This window comes from Chaetomium tenue, assembly GCF_020726465.1.
Source record: "Chaetomium tenue strain MPI-SDFR-AT-0079 chromosome Unknown F5144scaffold_7, whole genome shotgun sequence".
Classification (NCBI taxonomy): domain Eukaryota; kingdom Fungi; phylum Ascomycota; class Sordariomycetes; order Sordariales; family Chaetomiaceae; genus Chaetomium; species Chaetomium tenue.
Genome location: NW_027117335.1, coordinates 332,605 through 352,910, shown reverse-complemented (window position 1 = coordinate 352,910; position 20,306 = coordinate 332,605). Strand labels below are relative to the sequence as shown.

The following is a 20,306-nucleotide window of genomic DNA, read 5'->3' as shown; positions in this document are numbered from 1 at the left end:
GATGAGCCCGACGCGAAGAGGTGGAGGACTATCCAGAAAGTGGTCGTCGCCGTGTTGACAATACCAGCAAAGAGAAAGGAGAGCTCGGAGCGGGCTACCGCGCGGAGAGTCCAACCATGTTGGAGGGCGATGGCGATCCGTTGTTGAACAATTTTGGAGGCACCTTTGTGGCCGTCGCTAGGCAGGTGCCGGTTTTGTAAGAGATAGTCCTCGAGAGCAGCCACTAACGCCTCGCGTCCTCGGTAAGCCTTCGGGGCTGTGATGGAAGGGAAGATACCCATGAGTAGCGAACCCAGGCCGTAGTCAAAGTTCCAAAAGGCAGACTCCAGTTCCGGATGTAGAGCAAACGGGTTCTGATCACCATAGAGCAAGCTGGCGGTTGCAATGGCAACAAAATGACGGATCCACTGAAGGAGGTCGACCGTCTCCTCCCCCTTTTTGCTTCCTCGCAGTGCCCTGGCATACCCATCCACCTCCCTCGACAACTCCCTCACCGCCTCGAGACTCAGCTCATTCAACGTCTCTCCCGGTCCGAAGTGGGAGTACACCAAATCGTGCATATCGTCAAGAAACCCCTTTATTTCCCCCGGCTCAGAGTCAATACGTTGCCTAACAACAGCAACCGTGTCATCGTCTAACCCAAGCACCCGCTTAGTGATATCCGGCACCAGCGGCGTAAAAGACAGCGTCTTGGAAGCGCGCTGCACAGCTGCCGCCAGAGACGGGTCCGTGACAATGTACATGCGGGAGCGAGGCACAGGCAGCGTGAAGATGGGCTTGTCTGGGTTACGGAGGCTGTTTCTTGTGTTAGTGACTGCTCAATTTTCGTCTCAGGGATAGATACGGGTCTCACCCAAGGTTCTTTACATATTTCCCGCCCAGCAACGCCATGCCCAAGAGATGTCCCACAAAGGGCACCGCCGAGGGGATGACGGGCGGTTCGTCCGGGTGAGTTTTGACGAGCTGCCATCGGTAGACTACCAGATAAGTTGTGACGAGGAGAGCAATGGTGGTGACAGCGATGTTCTCCGCTGCTACGTCTCTCATGAAACCCAGGACTGTCGCCATTATCAGTTTGAAGACGCCGCCCACCGAGGGCTGTGGTTGAGTTTTGGAACTTATTCCTTCAAAAGCATTGTGCCTCAATTTACTAACTGAAATAGACAAGGTCCCCCCCGACCCGGACTCCAGCCGGGCCCGGGACACAATTCCTACCTTGCAATATATCGTTGCATTGACGAATCATAGCCGATTTCCAGGTTTGGTGTCAACCGTTTTGCAATCTCCAAGACCTATCGGGAAGGAGGGGGAACCTGCAAAACCGGGATGGGCCCGAAAGGGGAACGACGGGGAACGACGGGGTTCAGCCTTGTTCAGAAAAAGGGGCGGGAGGAAATCCCCAAGAATGGCCACTCACGAAATGGCTTGATTCAATGTTGCTAACTATTAATCAAGGTTTTCCATTCGCTAGCTAAGAAAACGCTCCGTTCTACTCTTGCTCACACCAGACACGTCATTCCCTGTCTCACCTCCCCTCCCTCCTCTGCCAGCCACCGCCCGCCGGAAAACCCCAGAATAGGGCTCTCCTCCGAGACCTCACTTGGGCAGAGGTGAGCCCTTCCCTGGCGTAAACACATTCACCACCCCAAACGGTGTGCCCCCGGAACTGATCCCGCGCCCAACCGGCTTTCGGGAGGGCGTACACGGGTCAGCTGCGCTGCCACCACTGCCCTCAACCACCGTGACAGGCGGTGTGTCTGTCCGCTGGATGACTTGATCGTCCTTCCGCGGTGGTTTGAAGTTGGTGGCCCGTCCTACCTTATAGATGTCTTCGAGCATCGCCTCTAGGATGCCCGCGTCCTCAAATTCAAGGTATTTGCGGTACAGTTTCAGAGCGGTGCGCGCATCCTCAATCGAGTCGTGCGTCTCAAGCTGGATGTCCTCCTTAAGAAGAAACCAGGCCAGGAAGGCGAGCGACAGCTTGCGCAGCCGCGCCTTGAGGTAAAAGACTTGGATGGTGTCGATCACCTGGGCGCGGGGCACTTGGATGTTGATAACGCGGAAATCTTGCCGGAGGCCGTGGCCTAGGAATTTGCAGCCGAGGTTGAGAAGTACCCAGAGTTTTTTGTACGCCACCTTGAGAGACACGAGGTTGTGCTTGGTGGTGTGCGGATCGAGATCGCCTGGTGTGATACCCGAATATAGCGTGAGGTAGTCCACAACGGGTTCCCTGATAGCGATGTAATCGTCGATGAAGGCCTCTCCTTCGTGTTCACCTTGGCCCCGCACGACTGAAACTCTTGCCAGGGCGTGCGACATGGGTCTGATCGTTTCTCTCTCACCGTCCGAGTTCATTTGGATCTCAGGCTGCTTCAGCGACACAAACTCAGTGTCCAACCCCACGATTGTGTCCGGACCTGGCCGCTCGGCCTCCAGGTCGAGCACCTGGTACGTCTTTTCATCTGAGTGCGGTGTCAGATCCTGGTATAGTACCGATGTGTCTAGTTTCGTTTTCCAATCCATGTTCGTCTGGTTATTCGCGGCCTTGACTTGAAACAGCAACACAGCAGGCAACTTCCATGCCGCGTTGAATGTTAACGCCTCTGCGGTTGAGATAGGCCGTACTGAGAAGTCGTTGAATAGGTGCCACTTGCTTTCCGCCGACGGTGCTGCATCCGCATGCGCAACTATTCGATTGTCAGTACATCGAATCCTCAACCCAAACAGAAATCCAACTGACCATTGATCACGCTCACGAGATGTGTCTTTTGGGGCGAGCTGCTCTCAATGTTGACCACCATCCCGATCAAAGAGTAGACCGTGATATTGTGCATTCCTCGCTGGAGATGTAACTTTAGATCCTCGCCCTCGAAGCAGAAAAACTGCCCTTGGTCCACTATGATACCAATCTCCTCCGGCAGCCATCCAGGTGTCGCCCAGAGCCTCCGATGTTCCTGACTGGAGATAGCCGTGTTGATGGCGAGAACTGCGGGGACACTGTGTATCGTCTTGCGCATTTGCAAGTTCTGGTATCTTTGACAACGACTGCACCACCCTTTAGACGCAGTTTCTCTCTCGACTCCTGTTTTGAGCACTTGGGAGAATGTCGTCTTGTGCATTCTGCCACCTCTGGCGGAGCCCTTCGGCGGTGGGTACATGAGATCGTTGACTTGTGCGGTGCCAGGGCGCGTGGTCTCGCTTCGGCAATTCATGCACTTGATGGTGACCACGGCTGATGTCGCGAGGACCCTCGACACCAATTCGTCCGGAGTGGGAGGCTGCGGGAGGCTGAAAAGAGTTTGCTCTAGCGTGGTTGAAATCGGAGTTATGCTCCGGTAGTCATGGTTGATTCTGTCGAACAGGAACCTACTCAGCCCTTGAGACATGGTTGATAGTGACGGCACATGTGTTTCCTCTTCGAGTAGACCCAGAGGCGCAGCTTGAGGGGTGGCGCCCAAAGCTTTGAACATGTTTGTTGCCTGGCATGTAGACCCTTCTGCCTTCTGTAACATGTCAAAGACGAAACCTAACTCGCACAGCAAACACAAATCAGTCACACACGCGGTGGCGGCATGTTGAAGGGCCATGTTCCGCAAAAGGGGGGTATAATGTATGAGCTGCAAAAGCGAATTCGCATATGAGTTCGGAATGTGGTTCTCTAGACCGGCGTACTGTGTCTTATTGTAGTACCTTTGAAAAGCAGCTTGTCAGCTCTGTCCATCGCGAATGAACCGGGACCGGAGGGGGGGGGGGGGGGGGGGGGAAGGCCTCGCTTACCCGAAGTCAAAGTCATCCACGCCAAACTTGCTGTATTTGATTTCCAGGTTCCGGTATATTGGCGGAGCCTCGGGTTTTAGGCTCTCGAGCTCGTCCGTTGACGACTCAGGTACCTGCTCCGTCTTAGGGTCGGGTACAGCGGCGCTATAAGACATGGCCGATTCGCGCGCCTTTTCGCTCAAGAACTTCGGTGGCTGCATGGATGGCTTCATGCATGCTCGGGTATCTTCGACTTGGTTACGGCGTAAACCTCGCGAGTTTCTACCGTAAAGGCCCCACTCCATCTGCTTAAGAGAAGCCAGGAATGGCGGGTCCAGCTGCACGGGCGGAGCGCCAATGTCGGAGAGGATATCGGAAGGCCAGGCGGAGAATAGTTGTTCACGGTAGTAGGGCATTCCTATCGAACTCAGGGGGCTATCGACGATGTCAGTGGGGAAAGGCGGGGGTGGTATTGGCTCGGGAGGTATGCCTACGTATCTGGAGACCAGTCGAGCATAGGAGCGGGCTCCTCCGCCTTTGGCATTTCAATTGGGATGGCCATGTCGGTGAAGTGGATCTTGGAGGGTGAACCCCAGAGATGAATGTTGCACTCTGTGTCGGCCATGGCGAGAGCCTCTCCAGAAGGTGCTATTTCGAAAAGGTTGATAAACGACATCACATTTGCGTACCGCACGTTGCTCGTGTTGGGATTCATGATGTCCACCACATGCATCTGTCCGTGCTGGGAGGTCACGATGCTGGTGGTGAGCATTCTCGGGTGCAACCTAACGTGGGCTGCCAGGGGCGGAAACGGCATTGGTTTCATCGAGGTCATGTTCTTTAGGTCAAAGACATTGACGTATGGGTCAAGCATGTAGGTCTGAGCGGCCTGCTGCTTGAGAGAACCTCCACAGGTAACAATGAAGTCATTTTGGGCGTCCATGTCGTTGATATACGACGCGTGAGCTTGCCAGCTTCGAACGGTTTTAAACGTGATAGGGTCGAGAAGATCGACGCAGCCGGTCCGGGTGGCGGCGCAAATATACTTGCTTTTCTTCATGATGGTGTAGTGATGTAGTGTAGCGACCTTCGGTCTGATGTAAGCTGGGGGGATTCGACGGCGGGGGGGGCCGAACAAAGAGGGCTGAGCTTACCTGCTTGACAATCTCCCCCTTGACGACATCGATAACAAACATGGTGTCTTGAAATCCAGCGACGATAATCTCGGAGGCGCCTTTCGAGGTAAAACTCATGCATTGCAGATTTTCCATTTCATCGTGCCTACATCCAGGTCAGCGACTCGAACGTTCCCCCCTCCAGGGCACCCAGGCACCCAGGCACCCAGGCACCCAGTGTGACTGTACCGAATATTCCAGAGCGCGGGTCCCCTTCGCATCGCCATGTGCACGCTCCGGGTTCCGAGCGCAATGACCCCTTTGTCATGGAAAAGGAATTGCCGTACTGGGCCCTCGGACGGGGGGTGGATCTTGAAGGCCGTGTACCGCTGCAGGTCGCGGCCGTAGAAGGAGACCACACGGCCCTGGTATGGTCAGAAACATGATCGCGAGCAGAATTGGAGGAGGGAACCGCCGGTGGTTGTGTCTGAGGACATACTCGGTCGTTGCCCGCCCATAATAACTCGGCGATGGTGTCGAACGCTAGGGCGGTGGCCGGCCGGGGGTAGTCATTGGAGCCGGGCGCCGGGAAGGCGATGCGGGTCACCTACTCGGATGCATTGCGCGGTTAGTTATGCTGTCCATGTGCACCATGTCGGATCCCGGGCATGATTTTTCGGCCGGTAAAAGGTGAATGGAGCCGGGGGAACAAAGGGGAGAGTCGAGCTCCAAGCACACCATCGCGGGGTCGTGCGCCGACACGAACACACAGCACAGCACGCGCAGCGTGTAGCGCAGACGACGAACTTGACTTTCGATGCCATTACCCCCTGCCCTCCTAAAAATAAAAATAAAAGAGAGCTTACCTCGTCCCAGTCTGCATCCATGGCCAGGCCCCAATCACATTTTCAATAAACAAGGGCAAACGGGAGATTGTCCAAAACTGCTGGTTTCGATAGTTATGTCGGGTGGTCGGTGTCCAAATCGGACCGAGATGCTTGGAGTCACCACGATTGTTTCTGGTTTCTTTCAGCCTTGCTAATAACAGCCTTGTGGGTCAGGTGATTTAAATTCAAGGCATACAAAAGGTGGAAGCAAAAAGCTAGAATCTTTGTTCACTGAACTAAACAACGAGTTGAGTATTAAAGGTCAGCGCAAGAGTTGGTCTCCTCAGCCTCAGTCCTCTATATTTGGTCTTAAAATCAAATTTATTAACAGGGTTGTTGAGATGCAAGCAAAAGTGTATTTTGTATTCTCTGAACCTGAGGGTCAAGGTTGCGTGCGTGTAAGTGAAGTAATTTTCTATGAAGTTAGGTTACAACAACAAATTTACAGATTTCTCGCTACCTATCAGTGTAAATTTAATTTAAAAACCAGATATAGACGCTTAAGATTAGAAAGACCAACTTTTATGCAGAACTCCAGTATTTAACTCCCGGTTTTGGTGTAGTAAACACAGGTTCTAGTTTTGCACTAACAACTTTTGTATATGTTCGCTGCCAGCACCGGGTCGGGCCGCCGTGGAGGCCCGTCAGCCAAGCAATACAATACGCGGGAAAATGATCAACCGAAATACCGACCAGTTGCCAATTAAATGCAAGGCGCCTAATCGATTCCCGATTGTGTTTCTGTGATGCTTCTGCTCCGAAACGAACACAAGGAATAATAATGCGGAATAAGGAATACATCTCTCCGGACAACCAGCACTGCTAGACTATGTACTGTCTCGTCTCGCAAGGCCCGTGGTATACTAACAGCCAAACCACCCAAAGGAAATCATTCTCATCAACCAAGCATACCCAAACACCAGAGACAGAAAGGAGAAGAACACTCTCAGTAATGCAGCACACCGACCGACCAAACCATGGAAACTCGTTCAAGGTTCAGATGGCCTACCGAGTGAGGAACCCAAGATAATCCGCAACAATCAATGTCACCATCCTACAAAGCAGAGTGGACTGTCAGCATTAACCCCTCTCGAAGGGATGAAGGAAGGGAGCACTCACGCATGCGGCGCGATGCGCACGTAGTATGTTCCGAACCCGCGATAGAAGCGCATGACACCCTCCTGCTTCGCGACCTTGGCGAAGCAATCGGCCATGCCGTTGTACGGCAGCTTCCCGTCGGGGCCGCGGGACTGCTTCTGCAGGCGGGTCTTGACGAAGTCGAAGGGCAGCGAGAAGAAGCTGGCGAAGAAGCCGGCGATGGCGCTCGCGCTCAGGGTGACGCCGTTGGCGGACCAGTCGGTGCGCGTCTTGAGCTGGGCCTTGGCCTCGCTGAAGAAGGCGAGCTGCCCAAAGTTGAGCGCCATGGCGCGCACCACCGTCGGCGCCGCCCCCGCCCACAGCGCCCCGACGCCCTCGCTCTTCGCGATGGACCCCAGCGCGTCGATGACCGATTTGTAGTTCTTGCGCTCGGCGAGCGGCTTGAGGCCGTCGCTCTGCATGCGGATCAGCGCGAGATCCGCCGGGTTGCCGATCATGGCCGCCAACCCGCCCGCCGTGAGGCCTGCTGTCGCGCGCTCGGCGAAGCCTATGCTTTGGCCTTTGGCCTTGGCGCGGGATGTGAGGCGGATCATGAAGGTATCGAAGAAGCCGAGGCGGGCGGTGGTGTATACGGCCTGTCGGAGAAGGCCGGCCGAGAGGCCTGTGTACAGGTCGAGGGCCTTCCCGCTAGCGAGGATCTCGCGGGTGACGGAGAGCGGCGTCGGCTTTGGCCCGCCAGCCTTGCCCTCGCCTGCCAGCTGGATGCGAACCTTGACCATGTCCACGGGCTGGATCACCGTAGTGGCGACCATGCCGCTGAGCCCGCCATTGATAAAGGGCAGGGCGGCCCGCATGAAAGGTGTGTGGAGGAAGTCATTAGCGACGGCGACGCCGTCGCTCCTGACGCTCTTGGCCGTGCCCATCATTTCGTTTCCCCGAGATCGTGCTGCTTCAGCCGCCTGTTTGATCGAGTTGGACATGGCAACGCGGGTGTTTGCAACTAAAAGGCGTCTAGGTGACGAGGATTGCTGACCGCTTTGGCCGTTCCACAAGCCCAACCCCCAACAGTTTTATAGCCCCTGACTTGGTGATCCTCAACACGCCCGGGTCTCGCACCCTACAAAGTCGCGATTGCATTGTTAGCCCGCTGTTCGCTATTATCGTCGGGCTTCGGAGGTGGGTTCCATCCACCAGCTAAGACCAATGAAACCGGAACCTCTCCAGCTCTCAGTCCGGGGAGCTAAGCCGACATCGATGCCGTCAAAGATCCCAGGAGAGTAGACAGGCCAGGGTCCTTTCTCCACTGACGTTCGCCAAGCTGATCTCCCGGTAACCGTCGGCAAGCCGGGCGGTTGGTCAACACGGACGACTGGAGCCGGCGACTTTGGCGCGGCCTGGGGGACCAACTCGGGACAAAACGTCGGAAAATGCAGGAGGCCCGGCTGCACACGGCGGGGTGGAAGCTCGTCATTTGGCGCCCCTTGTGTTCTGGAAGGCCGCTTCGGCAATGGGGCGTCCGCATGTGGGGTCCCCCGATTCTCCAGCTGGGAATGCGGGAATGGGGAACGGAAAGCTTCTAAGCCAAATCCAGGGATCACTCACATCCCTCCAAGCTGGGATCAAATTAAAAAGAAAATGGAGCACTGAAAACCTACTCTTGTAAAAAGAAGCCGAACCGTGAGGCACTCGGTCGTTTTGTCTTAAAAATGGGTGTGCGTATGAGCGCGCGAATGCTTCGGTCGCTCGCTGCAATAGGTGTACCCAGTTGGGGCGCTGTGGCAGCTCTCGGGTGTTTGCGGGGTCGCGTGCCCAGATCGGTTGTCGGCCGGTCAAACGGTAGCAGTAGATAACGGCGGTAGGGAATATGGGATTCTTTTCAGTCAATTTCTATTGTGTTTGGGAGATGCGATAATGCAGGAAAGCAGGAGCTCGATTCTAGGAGGAGTGTGTTGGGAGGAAAGAAAGGGATTCGAACAAAGGATGGAGTTGGCCGAGGTCAAGAAAGTGCAAGTCGGTCGTCACAGACTCGTGGACGTCAAGCGAGTCCCTGCTTGGATATTTATGGCAAGTGACCTGGCCTATTGCTCGATTGACATCCCGGGCAATTACAGCAGGTTCGTCTCATGTGTGGTGTGAGGGGTCGCGTACTCCTCACATCCAAGGTATTCTGCCAGTACCGCACATGCTTTTCTGGTAACCGTTCCAACCAGACGTGTTCATCCACGCAATGCGGTGGAAAGGATACGCGGGGTGCAGCGTCTATGAAAAGGGATGCAACTCGCTTCCCGTCCGTTTTACCTGTTGGCGAGCCACACAAGTCCTTTGATGTCCTTCGATGTACCTTTCTCCCGCGCCGCACCACTGGCATGTTCCTTGACGGCTGGATGAATGCACACGCAGACACATCGAGAGCGGGGTTATTGATATTACTCGGGAGGCAATTCTGAGTCAAATGCTGAAGCCGGTGCCAGTTTTGTGACGCTTGTTGACGCCATCGACTTTCTTCATGACTCTCCATCTTCAAATCCGAGAATGGTCTTAACTCGGTTTGGCCAAGGTCCGTTTTAAGTCGTTCTTCATCAAAGAAAGGCATAAACCAGGACGAATCAACCCCAACGCGTCCATCTCTAGGACGGGATGGCTCGTGAGTGGGTAGGACAGCGTCAAACGTGAGGGGAACTTGGAGGGTAGCTGAAGGAGGGGGACAGGAAGGGAGCTTCAGTTCCTGTTCTTGCCGACCTACCCCTCTCTCCCAATGATATTGGCCAGCCCAGAGTTGCCGGATCGCGACAATCCGCCAAATCTGAGTTGGGGGGTTCCTGCATGGCTGCACACATAGAGTAACCCCCTTGACCTGTTGGTCAATGTTGTCGCCTGGCCTTCCCGTAAATTGGGATGGGTGGTGTTGTTTCTACCCCGCCATCGCCCGTGTTGATCAGATCTCGTTGCACTGTGCAGCCGATCATCTTTATCTCTCTTTTGCACAGGGGGTCCTGTATGTATCGGAGGGTGGCTGTCGTCGCGGAAGCATCTGATACCAAACCACCGGGTTCCATCTCGAACTACCCTTTTGACGATGACCTCGACTTACACGCCGTCAGCCAGAGTGGGTCTGACTCCATTCCCATGCTCCCATACCACCGAAAACACACTGCCGACCCCGGGCAGCTGCACCATTGCGGGGTCGATGCTTCGCTGTTTCACTATCGATAAGCTGCTGTCCGCGCTGGGAGGCCTGCTTCTTTGAGACATCTCAACAGCTGGAGCAGATTTTTCACAAACATCCTGGGCTAGACAGCATTGGTTTGTGGGATTGAATTCAATCCTCAACACAAATGATCGACTTTCAGTGGAGAAGGAGGGTCAACAAAGCCTTAAGTGACGTCATGTGATCTCACAAGGCGATAATCGTCGATGGGGCCCTGTCTGCCCCACATCGCTCAAGTGCAGGGGAGCCAACAGGGGGCAAGTGCCAAGACGTAACAACCTCGCCATTGCTGTGAACGACCGCGAGTCGAAACAGCTTCCACCAAGGCCTAGGTAGATTGTCACATTGTGTAAAGAATGCGAGTATGTACACTCTAGACTAACTCGGTACGTAATTTTTTTGGTTTGTGGCTTTGGAACTCGAAAGGCTGGGCCTGGGTTATTTGCCTAATGTGCTTGGCAACCTAGCTAGGTACCTTAGCAAGAGACCATGAGAGACAGTTGCTGTCGAGTGTCAGAAACTAACATTCTAGGACTTCAACAAAATGGCAAGGGGCATTCAACATGTAGGTAATTCCGGCGTCGTTTCTCTGAATCAAAAAGAGTATCTCTTGTGTGTATAAACCGACCCCAAGAACCCAATGCCTCCCCTACATCACTCAGGTAACTTGTTACCTACATGTACCTACTTATTCAATGTTATTGCTGTTGATTCAATTTTTTTTCTGAGTGCTTGTCTCGGCTACGTCCAGTTCCTAAAGTAAACTATACAGACGAATGACAGGATACGGGGACGTATAATATCCACAGTTGTAAATATCTACTTATATGTATGCTGTGGTGCAGGGGAGTCATCCTCGCACAAAAAGCCCTAAAACCATATACAACAACACCCCAACTCAACTCTCTACCACAACCCCAAGGTCTCCATTTTTCAGTACCCTGTGCTGGGGAACGTACCCAGCCGTCCACCATCGACCACAATGGTGTTCCCGTTCAGGTACGCGCCCGCCCGCGAGGCAAGATACAAGATCTGGCCAGCCATGTCGGTTTCATCGCCCATGCGGCCAAGCGGAACCATGGACTTGTCCAGACGAATCGTACTATTCTCGCCTGTCATGGATCCACCAGACGCCTGGACAATGGGAGCCGCCATCTCGCTCGGGAACACTGAGTGCCGTTAGCCATAAGCACATCTCGTCGGGTTACAGTGGGAGGGATACTCACAGCCAGGGCAAATGCAGTTGGCCCTTTTCGTCGACAGCTCCATCAGTAACAGTTCCCCATACCCACGAAACAGTAAAAAAAGGGGAGAGAACAAAACAAAACCACTCACCGAATCCCCCACGTCGGCAACACCACGCTCAACGACTTAGCAATATGCGTCGCCGCCGCCTTGCTCGGCCCATACGCCCAACCCCCCGGCGCGCTCTTATTAAACCCAGCAATACTGCTCGTCACCACCACCTGACTACTAACCCCCTCCCCCTTCCCCCCCCACCCCTCCCTCTTATTCCCCTCATCCAACAACTTCAAAAACGCCATCGCCGTAAACCACACACTGGTACTATTCACCGCGAACGTCGCATTAAAATCCTCACACCTCACCGCCATCTGCTCATCGCGCCACTCCTCCAGCCCCGTCACCCCGGGCACGGGCGGGCGCACCTGGGGGCCGCCCACCCCGGCGTTGCACACCAGCAGGTGCAGGTGGCCGACGTCGGTCTCGACGACCGACACCACGCTCTCCAGGCTCACGCGCGATGTCACGTCGCAGTACAACGGCACGATCACGGAGGGCCGGTTGATGGCGCTCGCGGCGGCTTGGAGTACGTCCACGCGCCGCCCGACGATGTACACGCGCTTGGCGCCGGCGAGGGCGAGGGCGCGCGCCATCATGAGGCCGATGCCTGGTTTAAGGGGGAGAGGGGGGTGTTGGTTAGTTGGGGGTTTGTTCTCTCGGGCTTTCTCTTTTTCTTTTTTTTTCTCCCTTTTTTTCTTCTAAGGTGGTAGGGGGTTGGGGAGGAAATGGGCTGCTTACCTGTGCCACCTCCAGTGATGAGGGCGACGATGCCCTTGACGGAAAAGAGATCCTGCACGCTCTTGGGAGGAGCGGGGCTGGGAGCGGGAGCTTCCATGTTGGTTGGACTCGGCTCGTATCCGAAAAGAGGTGTTGCGTTATTGTGGGTGTAAGACAAGACTGGGTCGTGAGCCGGCTCGAAAATTTGGATGGGACGAAAGAAAGGACGGTGGTAAGTGGTGGTTTGACTATGACCTGGAAAAGTTCAGTTAGCGCGGGGTTCTTTGAGTTAACTATGATAGATTTTTCAAAGTACGATTCCAACATGGAAACCGAGAAGTCATGGGCAGCAAATAGTCGTCATATTGTTTAATTGACTCACCTTTTTGTCCCTGGAGACACAATTCTAGGTTGATACAAGAACCTGGCCACGCGCTGTCGTCGCTGTCACGATCGAGGTTAGGCTTCCGTGATTGCCCCGCCCTGGCCCCGCTTGACGTTCAGTCCGGTGGCTGCTTCCAAGCTGGACCTGATCTTGAAGATGTTCTTTCCCTAATTTTTGTAATAGTTTCTTCTGGAAGGAAATGGGCTTGGAGGATCGGTGGGAGCATGGTAACCACGGGATGGTCCTCTTAAGATGGAAGTCACAGGGAATAGACAAAGCCAGTTCGTTTCTGCCCACTCTGCCAAAGGGCGTGGTATCAGTTGACACTACCCATTTTTCCGAAAGCATCTACTACGGGAAATCACATTGGGAAAAGAAATAAAATAAAATAAAAACACCGGGCGTAAATCAACACCTGGTAGATCTATAAACAAGCTTCGGATTGCCTCATGCCTCATGCCAGCTCCGACTTGGTCATCCCTTAAGCATCGGTGATGAGCCTGGTGATCTTGCCAATAGCAATGGTTTGACCCTACACAAAACATCAGCTGTGCTTGTGCTCGGCATACTCGAAAGTGTTGACTTACCTGGTCGCGCAGGGTGAAACGACCCATCTGGGGGTAGTCCTCAAACCTTTCCACACAGACGGACCCAGCACCACCTGTCACCTGCAGGATAGCAATAATGCTATCACCCTTCTTGGCGTGCGATGGAGGGAGCTTGCTCTTCCTGTTGGTGCCTTTCTGAAGCTTGTGGAGCAGCGAAGCGAACGTGACCTCCTCGATGGCAGCATGGACGTGCAAGACGCAGTTAAAGCCAGCACTGAGAATGCTCTTCAAGTCCAAGATCCGGATTTGTGCCTCGAACTGGGACACGTTGTTCACCAGACGCTTAGGTGAGCAGAGGACGAAGCCAGGGGTGATCTCTTCTTCCTCGATGCCGCGGAGACGAAGGCGCACTTGGTCACCGCATTGGGCAATGGCCACTTCATCTTCGGTCTCGCCGTAAGCAGCAGCAATATCGACTGTCTGCTTGTTGGGCATCATGATCACGGTCATGCCCTTCTTGACCACGCCCGCCTCAATCTTGCCTTCAACCATAGTGCCCATATCGCGGTACTTGCTGGCTATAGCCATCATGAACGGCGCGTTAACCTTGCGCTCAAGGGCCTGCATGCCATCGAGGTACTCTAGAAGCGATGGCCCGTCATACCACGGGCACTTGTCCTTGGGCACGCGGTCCTTGATGCCCATGGTCTGCTGCGCCGCGATGGGCATGAAAAAGACGTCTGTCTTGACGTTGTACCCTGTGCCCTTCAAGAATTGTTGCAACTTGCTGGTGCACTCCGTGTAGCGCTCTTGGGACCAGTTGACCGTCGGGTCGTCCATCTTGTTGATAACCACCACCAGCTTGTTCACCCCCTGAGTCTTGGCCAGCATCGCGTGCTCGCGGGTCTGGCCGCCCTTCTCGAAACCTGTCTCGTACTCGCCCTTCCGTGCACTGATGACTAGAATTCCGACATCGGCTTGTGAAGCACCGCCAATCATGTGAGGCACGTAGGTCTTGTGACCAGGAGCGTCGAGGATACTGTACTTCCGCTTATCCGTCTCGAAGAAGCCGCGGCCGACCTCAACCGTCTTGCCCTTGGCGCGCTCTTCGTTGGTCGAATCCAAGGCCCACGACAGATACCACGTCTCACGGCCCATCTCCTTGGCTTCCCTCTTGTACTTGTCGAGCGTCCGCTGGTCCACCATGCCCGTGGCGTATAGGATGGAGCCGCCAAGGGTACTCTTGCCGGCATCGACGTGGCCGATAAAGATGATGTTGACGTGCTCCTTGCCGTAAATTTCCTTGAGCGTGTCCTCGTCCACGTCGGCAGTTTGCTCTTTCTCAACAGCGTCGGCATCGCGGGCGGCTTTGGCGGCTCCTCCACGAGACGGGCTGGATCGCCCCGAGGATGGCGTGGGTGAAGTCTTGCCGCTAGCTGCCTTGGAATCCGCCTTGTCGATCGCCTTAGCCGCCGTGACTTTGGCAGCGGCCTCCACGGTGCCCTCCTTCTTAGCCCCCTCTTTTTTGGTCTCCTCCTTCTTAGGCTCCTCCTTGGCCGGAGCGGTCGCGCCGATGGACAGGACCTTAGCCTTGGGCTTTGGTGCGTCGCCGCCAATGCTTAGAACCTTCGCGCCACCCTCCTTCGCAACGGTCGGCTTTGGCGCATCCCCCGCGGCGGGCGTATCAGTCGGCCGCTTCACAATCGTAGGTGTCGGCTTCGGGGCCTGTTGTTGCGCCTGGCTTTGCTGGGGCTGCTGCTGGTAGCCTTGCCACTGACCTATCGCCATTATGAGCATTCGTCCCGAGACGCAGGGGTGGGTGACACAGCCTTACCGTATTGCTGCTGCTGCTGGTTGTATCCACCCTGGCCCTGCCCATAGACACCGCCGTAACCCTGTTGCGGATGCTGTTGACCATACTGCCCGAAAGCCTGTTGGCCGCCGTATTGTGGGTAGTACCCCTGGCCGCCATAGTATTGTTGCTGCTGATATTGCCCATAGCCACCAGCCCCGCCAAACCCTTGGGCTTGGCCCGGCTGGAAAGTCTGGGCCGTGGGCTGGAAAGAAGCGGCACCGACCCGGAAACCGCCTTGGGCTTGTTGAGCGCCGATATTCATCTGCTGCTGTGCCTGGCGGGCCAGGTTCTCATCCTGAGCAGCCGGGTCGTCCTCCCATGAATCCTGGACGTTGTTGGACATCTCGTCGAAGCGCCGTATATAATTTGTTCTAGAGACTCGTGCGTTTTCGGGCGCCTGGAATTGCGAGATAAGTGTTAGTCGAAGGGCGCAGAATGACAAGCCAAATAGACGAAGCTGGAGGATATGTCTGAGGTGGAGGATGACGAATCGGCGTGACGGTTTTGCAAAGCAGAAAATAGCTTCAATTGCCACGTATCTCTAAACAGAGTATATTGCCCTTACCGGTTGATACACAGCTCGGTGACTCGATGGTACCTCTTCTAGCGACTTTCAGTGACAGCACAATGAAAGAAGATTTGTTGTTGCCCCACCATTCATGCTGGCGGGGAAAAGAGGGTTTTGGCTGTACGGTGGGGAGACGTGTGACACACGGTCTGCCCCCGCCTAATCCTTGTCAATCTCAGCGGCCAAGAGAGGCTAATTGGGGCCTTCGCAAACAGCCCTATGCACAGTGCGAAGCTGCACGGCAGCCAACGAACCCACCAGAGCACCCAACCAGATGGAGGGGTGCCTAACAATCGAGCCTATCTGAGACGAGAGATAGTGATGTTTAGGCAGGGAGAGTGGCTTTCATCAGGTCGGGTGCAAGGCATTGGAACGCGAGGGCCCAGTCCCAGTTTGTCCATCGGTCAACAAAGTCACCGCCTCCATGTTTGTTTTCACTCGTTAATATTTTGCATTATGCCCAAACTCCAACACCAGAATGGATGTGCTGAGTGAACATGGATGCACTCTTGCAGACTCTTGGAGTTCAGACCTTCAACTTCGCTGTCAGATCCGGGATCGCCCTCACATCCCGTTATGCGGTGCAGCAATGCTCAAGGCTGCTGAAATCAATCAATGACAAAGCCGTCCGCTCTGAGTTTAAGGCACTGCAGAAGCTCCTGGACAACAAAATCAAGGTATGTTTTGCCGGCCCGATCCCACCTCTCTACTACCTACCCGGGTATTCGACATCGGCTAAACCAGATCCCAATAGATCCTCTCTCCCGCTCTCGACTTGATCGAGTTCAAGTACGGTAACCCAAAATGAGTCACTCAGTCAATAGGCAGCAATACTGACCCGACCTCTTTGCAGATCTAGCCGAGGGAATGTATTCCTAGAATCGGCGGTGCCCCTCGCCAAATCCCTCCACCGAGAAATCGTCCGCCTTGGAAAGCGGCTACACAATGCGGCCACCGCGACTGAGGAAGAAGCTCATGGTGCAAATCCGAGGGCCCACGGTGGCCGTGTATCGGAAGAACGCCATGCCGAACTGTTGCTCATCATCAAGGACATTAAGGACCTTCTCACACGAATCGATCGGGATATACCGCTTCTTCAGTTCGCCATCACAGTCTCGGGCGAGAGGATGTCCACCGCCATGACCCCCGGCATCTCACCTTCTAGGATGATGCAGGCTAGTGCCCTGCTCTCCTTTGCGGATGCCCACTTCGTCGCGGACCCCCATCGGCCCATGCAGGTTGGGCCTTCCTTTACACTCTCCCTCTACATGTTGTTCCTTGGTCATTCTCAAGTTGAGCCAGGTTCAGAGCACCATGCCCCTCGAGAAGCTCCTTATGGCATTGGAGAAGGCGAACGGAAACCCATATGGCAGGAGGTTATGCATAAAGCTCGAGTGCGGCTTTGTCGGGTCCCTGCCACCTGGGTATTTGATTCTGCTCAGGGGTACCAACCAGACAACTTCCATGGTTCACACCTTGCTGGCACCGTCTCGCAGAAAACAGCAATTCCGCTGCCTGGGCCCTCCGATGGATATTCATACCACCTAGAGGTCATCGAGGACTTGGACGATGGGAGGCTTCACGAGGGGGACGGGTCAAGGTCTCAACCCTATGATGACATGCCAATGGCTGGCATCCGGGAGTCCATTCCGATCCATCAGATTTCCAAGATCTTCTACACAGATACCGGAAGAATTCTCAACATCGGAAACATTGACGAAGGAGAAAATAACCCGATCCTCCTCTTAAAGAGGGATGTCAACGCCAAGTGTCCGATCAGGATGCGGCAAGAGTGGTTTGACGACCCAGACGAAAAGGAACACGATGACTCGCAGTTCGATCCCGCCGACGAGTCATCTGAGTCTGATGACCAGGACGACGTAGACCGGCAGTTATGGGAAGAGACTGAACATTCCGCCAAGTCACCAGCCAGCCAGGACAGCGCTCGAGCAACATCCCTGCCTCCGCACCTGGACTCCGAATGGTTGGCGCTGGAGGTATATATAGACGACGATGACGTCGACGAAGAGGATGATGATGACAGTTTAGGGGAGGGTGCGGACAGTGGTGGCGAAAACATGAACCAGGCCACCCCACCTAGTCAGGCTCAAGTGTCACGCGAAGGGCTCTCGGCGAACTCCAACCTCGCTTCTCAAATTCAGCGCCTCTCTATCCGGTCCGACTCACCTTCCCAGGACCTCCACAGCCACGGTACCGCCGACCTAAACAAACCTCGCGAAAATATAGCGGACACGTACGTGTCGAGGTCACCGTTTGGGTCAATTATATCGTCACTTTCGCTCTTGGAGATGTTAGTCCGGCTCACCAGTCTGCAAGAATTCCAGCAGACATCCCACTTGGCGATCCCCGACCACATTCTCACATTCTTCTTGGAGGAGACCTCAACAACAGGGCTGCACGGCGAAGCGCACTGGCAGATGAGGAGTGAGGCGAAACGTCGTATGGGTTTTGACCCTTACACGGACACTTTTCCGAGGGAGGCCGAGGAATAGAGCAGATAGGTGGACTTTGAGAAGAAATATAACAATCTACCTAACTAACTTTTACATTCCATGATGGCATCATCCCAGCCTTCTCCTTCCCTTGGCAGACACGGTTATCATCGGCAACGAAAAGCTCGGGCATTATCTACTTTTCATTCGATTTACTTCGCTCAATAAAGGACGCGATGATTAACGAGGTTAGCTTTTCCAACCCAAAGGGTATATATATTGAGTAAAAGCCAAGTTTTGGAGGTTGGCATCACAAGGTTCAACCCCCACGCCCCCAATCCCGGGCGGGATGGACATTAGTGTATGCGATACCGGAGCATCGCGAACAAATATTTTTCAGCTCTGCGACGAGGCGTAATTAACATCGGAAACGAGCCAAAAGTCTACGGGCTCGCCCGTTCAATTAACGTCATGGCAACTGAGAAGAGCAACCCGACCATGAACCTAGACGTCGAAGCGGCACCGCCCGCACCGAGCGGCCATGAGAAGCATGAGGCAAGCATGACCGCCAAGGATGAAGCAATCGCCATGGTTGGCGAGCAAGAGCATACCGTCGACCCCGTGGTCGTTGCGCGAGCAGTCCGCAAGATAGACTGGTTCCTAATTCCCGCCATGATCTTTGGCTGTAAGGCCCCCATCCACATCGTCCGGCTACATGTACCCATACAAACAAACGACTAACCCCCCTCCTCAGACGGCATCGTCTACTACGACAAAGCAATCCTCGGCTCAGCTGTGCTCTTCGGCATGACCGCCGACCTCTCACTGACAGTCACGGACACGTCCACCACCCCGCCCACGGTCGACACGTCGCGGCTCTCGTGGGCGACGTCGCTCTTCTACTTCGGCATGCTGGCGGGCCTGTACCCCATGTCCTTCGCGCTGCAGCGCTTCGACATCGGCCGCGTCCTCGGCGCCATCGTCCTGCTCTGGGCCGCCATCTGCATGCTCACCGCCGCCGTCACCTCCTACCAGGGCCTGTATGCGCAGAGGTTTTTCTTGGGGTTTGTGGAGAGTATTGTTCCGACGGGGTTTATGTGCATTGTTTCGGGGTTCTATACGCAGAAGGAGCAGAGCTTGAGGCAGAGTTGGTGGTTTAGCAGCACGGGGCTGTTTACTATCATTGGGGGGGCGCTGAATTATGGCTTTGCGCAGATCGAGGGGGGTGGGTTGAAGAGCTGGCAGTATATTTATCTGTTGGCGGGGGTGTTGACGGTGGTGTTTGGCTTGTTTTGCTTTGCCATGCCCAACTCGCCCGTCACGGCCTGGTTCTTGACCGAGGAGGAACGGTTTGCGGCCGTGGAGAGGCTCCGGTACAGCCAGACCGGGGTGCGGTGTACGAGCATCAAGATGGGGCAGGTGAAGGAGTCGTTGTTGGATGTCAAGACATATCTGATCTTTGTCATGATGGCGTCGGCGTATGTTGGCGTCCCCCCCCCCCCCGGCCCCTTTTTTTGTTCTGTTCCTGATGGCGTGATTCTGACGTGGGATCGACAGGTATACCATGAACGGTGCGGTCAGCGGCTTCGGCCCACTCATCGTGTCGACATTCGGCTGGAACACCTTGCATTCCATTGTGTTTCAGTTCCCACTTGGGGCCCTCTGCTTCATCGTCATCCTTGTGACGGGGTACTTGGGGTCTAGAATCCCCAACATCCGCCTCATCATGCTCATCTTGACATGTATGCCCGTCATCGCTGGCTGCGCCATCATCTGGAAGAGCGAGTGGTCGTACCGTGCCGCGGCACCGGTCGTTGGCTATTCTATTACCGGCTTCTTCGGCGGGACGGTCAGCCTCATCATCACGGTTGGGATGTCCAACGTGGCGGGCCACACTAAGAAGAGCTTCATGGCCGCCACCATCTTCGCCGCATACTGCGTGGGGAATATTGTTGGGCCACAGCTTGTCAAATCGCAGACCAGGCCGCAGCACTACCCCGAGCTGTGGCTAGGATTGATCATTTGGTATGTTCCTCTGCCTCCCTGTCCACTTACCTTAGTACCTGTTAACATTCGCGATAGCTACATAATATGCATTGTAGCATCGGCCACCCTCTACGTCGTATTAATAGCAGCAAACAAGAAGAAGTCAACGGTGCCCGAGGACGAGGCGGAGCGAGCGAAGCTGGCTTTTCAAGACTTGACAGATATGGAGAACCCCTACTTCAGATATGTCCTATGAGAGGTTCATCGGCGAAATCTGTGTCCTGGTTGTATAGCCAGCGAGCTGGTCACATGTGTACACGAGTGTTGTCATGTCACATGTCATGACGACGGTTAGTTAGCGGTGGCGAATAATATGACACTACTGAAGTGATGTGAGTTGCTTAGCGACGGCGGTTATATGACTGGTG

At 54.7% G+C, this 20,306-nt stretch overlaps 6 protein-coding genes across 6 annotated transcripts; 2 read left to right on the top strand and 4 right to left on the bottom strand.

Moving 5' to 3' along the window:
* Positions 1-1,379: 1,379 nt before the first annotated feature.
* On the bottom strand, positions 1,380-5,881 carry F5144DRAFT_585244 (PAB-dependent poly(A)-specific ribonuclease subunit PAN2). The gene is made up of 8 exons (XM_066789683.1): positions 5,738-5,881; positions 5,371-5,478; positions 5,121-5,296; positions 4,911-5,037; positions 4,251-4,843; positions 3,778-4,191; positions 2,741-3,690; positions 1,380-2,687 (listed from the first exon to the last, which is right to left on the bottom strand). Exons 1-8 carry the CDS (start codon positions 5,756-5,758, stop codon positions 1,597-1,599), a joined length of 3,480 nt encoding a protein of 1,159 aa, XP_066638581.1. The 5' UTR covers positions 5,759-5,881; the 3' UTR covers positions 1,380-1,596.
* A 992-nt stretch (positions 5,882-6,873) lies between these two features.
* On the bottom strand, positions 6,874-7,836 carry F5144DRAFT_498427 (mitochondrial carrier domain-containing protein; the record flags this gene model as incomplete). Its single annotated transcript, XM_066786268.1, has 1 exon — positions 6,874-7,836. The coding sequence occupies one exon, from the start codon at positions 7,834-7,836 to the stop codon at positions 6,874-6,876; it is 963 nt and encodes a 320-aa protein (XP_066638580.1).
* A 3,161-nt stretch (positions 7,837-10,997) lies between these two features.
* F5144DRAFT_659722 (uncharacterized protein) lies at positions 10,998-12,625 on the bottom strand (the record flags this gene model as incomplete). The annotated part of the gene is made up of 4 exons (XM_066793243.1): positions 12,105-12,625; positions 11,400-11,973; positions 11,291-11,313; positions 10,998-11,233 (listed from the first exon to the last, which is right to left on the bottom strand). Exons 1-4 carry the CDS (start codon positions 12,199-12,201, stop codon positions 10,998-11,000), a joined length of 930 nt encoding a protein of 309 aa, XP_066638579.1. The 5' UTR covers positions 12,202-12,625.
* Positions 12,626-12,899: 274 nt separating this feature from the next.
* F5144DRAFT_380650 (P-loop containing nucleoside triphosphate hydrolase protein) lies at positions 12,900-15,304 on the bottom strand. Its single transcript, XM_066784602.1, has 3 exons — positions 14,851-15,304; positions 13,056-14,794; positions 12,900-13,000 (listed from the first exon to the last, which is right to left on the bottom strand). The coding sequence occupies exons 1-3, from the start codon at positions 15,212-15,214 to the stop codon at positions 12,950-12,952; spliced, it is 2,154 nt and encodes a 717-aa protein (XP_066638578.1). The 5' UTR covers positions 15,215-15,304; the 3' UTR covers positions 12,900-12,949.
* A 449-nt stretch (positions 15,305-15,753) lies between these two features.
* On the top strand, positions 15,754-18,104 carry F5144DRAFT_380596 (RanGTP-binding protein-domain-containing protein). The gene is made up of 3 exons (XM_066784600.1): positions 15,754-16,116; positions 16,194-16,228; positions 16,293-18,104. Exons 1-3 carry the CDS (start codon positions 15,937-15,939, stop codon positions 17,950-17,952), a joined length of 1,875 nt encoding a protein of 624 aa, XP_066638577.1. The 5' UTR covers positions 15,754-15,936; the 3' UTR covers positions 17,953-18,104.
* Positions 18,105-20,303, top strand: F5144DRAFT_380612 (major facilitator superfamily domain-containing protein). Its single transcript, XM_066784601.1, has 3 exons — positions 18,105-18,577; positions 18,647-19,370; positions 19,450-20,303. Exons 1-3 carry the CDS (start codon positions 18,256-18,258, stop codon positions 20,132-20,134), a joined length of 1,731 nt encoding a protein of 576 aa, XP_066638576.1. The 5' UTR covers positions 18,105-18,255; the 3' UTR covers positions 20,135-20,303.
* The last annotated feature ends 3 nt before the right edge of the window (positions 20,304-20,306 follow it).

Coding starts and splice junctions, on each gene's coding strand:
- F5144DRAFT_380612 (XM_066784601.1), top strand. CDS start 18,256: ATGCGATACCGGAGCATCGCGAACAAATATTTTTCAGCTCTGCGACGA. Junction 18,578..18,646: donor TCCCGCCATGATCTTTGGCT/GTAAGGCCCCCA, acceptor CCCCCTCCTCAG/ACGGCATCGTCTACTACGAC. Junction 19,371..19,449: donor TTTGTCATGATGGCGTCGGC/GTATGTTGGCGT, acceptor TGGGATCGACAG/GTATACCATGAACGGTGCGG.
- F5144DRAFT_380596 (XM_066784600.1), top strand. CDS start 15,937: ATGGATGCACTCTTGCAGACTCTTGGAGTTCAGACCTTCAACTTCGCT. Junction 16,117..16,193: donor TCCTGGACAACAAAATCAAG/GTATGTTTTGCC, acceptor AGATCCCAATAG/ATCCTCTCTCCCGCTCTCGA. Junction 16,229..16,292: donor CTCGACTTGATCGAGTTCAA/GTACGGTAACCC, acceptor ACCTCTTTGCAG/ATCTAGCCGAGGGAATGTAT.
- F5144DRAFT_380650 (XM_066784602.1), bottom strand. CDS start 15,214: ATGTCCAACAACGTCCAGGATTCATGGGAGGACGACCCGGCTGCTCAG. Junction 14,795..14,850: donor CCAGCAGCAGCAGCAATACG/GTAAGGCTGTGT, acceptor TAATGGCGATAG/GTCAGTGGCAAGGCTACCAG. Junction 13,001..13,055: donor GTTTCACCCTGCGCGACCAG/GTAAGTCAACAC, acceptor TGTTTTGTGTAG/GGTCAAACCATTGCTATTGG.
- F5144DRAFT_585244 (XM_066789683.1), bottom strand. CDS start 5,758: ATGGATGCAGACTGGGACGAG. Junction 5,297..5,370: donor TATGGGCGGGCAACGACCGA/GTATGTCCTCAG, acceptor TGACCATACCAG/GGCCGTGTGGTCTCCTTCTA. Junction 5,038..5,120: donor CCCGCGCTCTGGAATATTCG/GTACAGTCACAC, acceptor ACCTGGATGTAG/GCACGATGAAATGGAAAATC.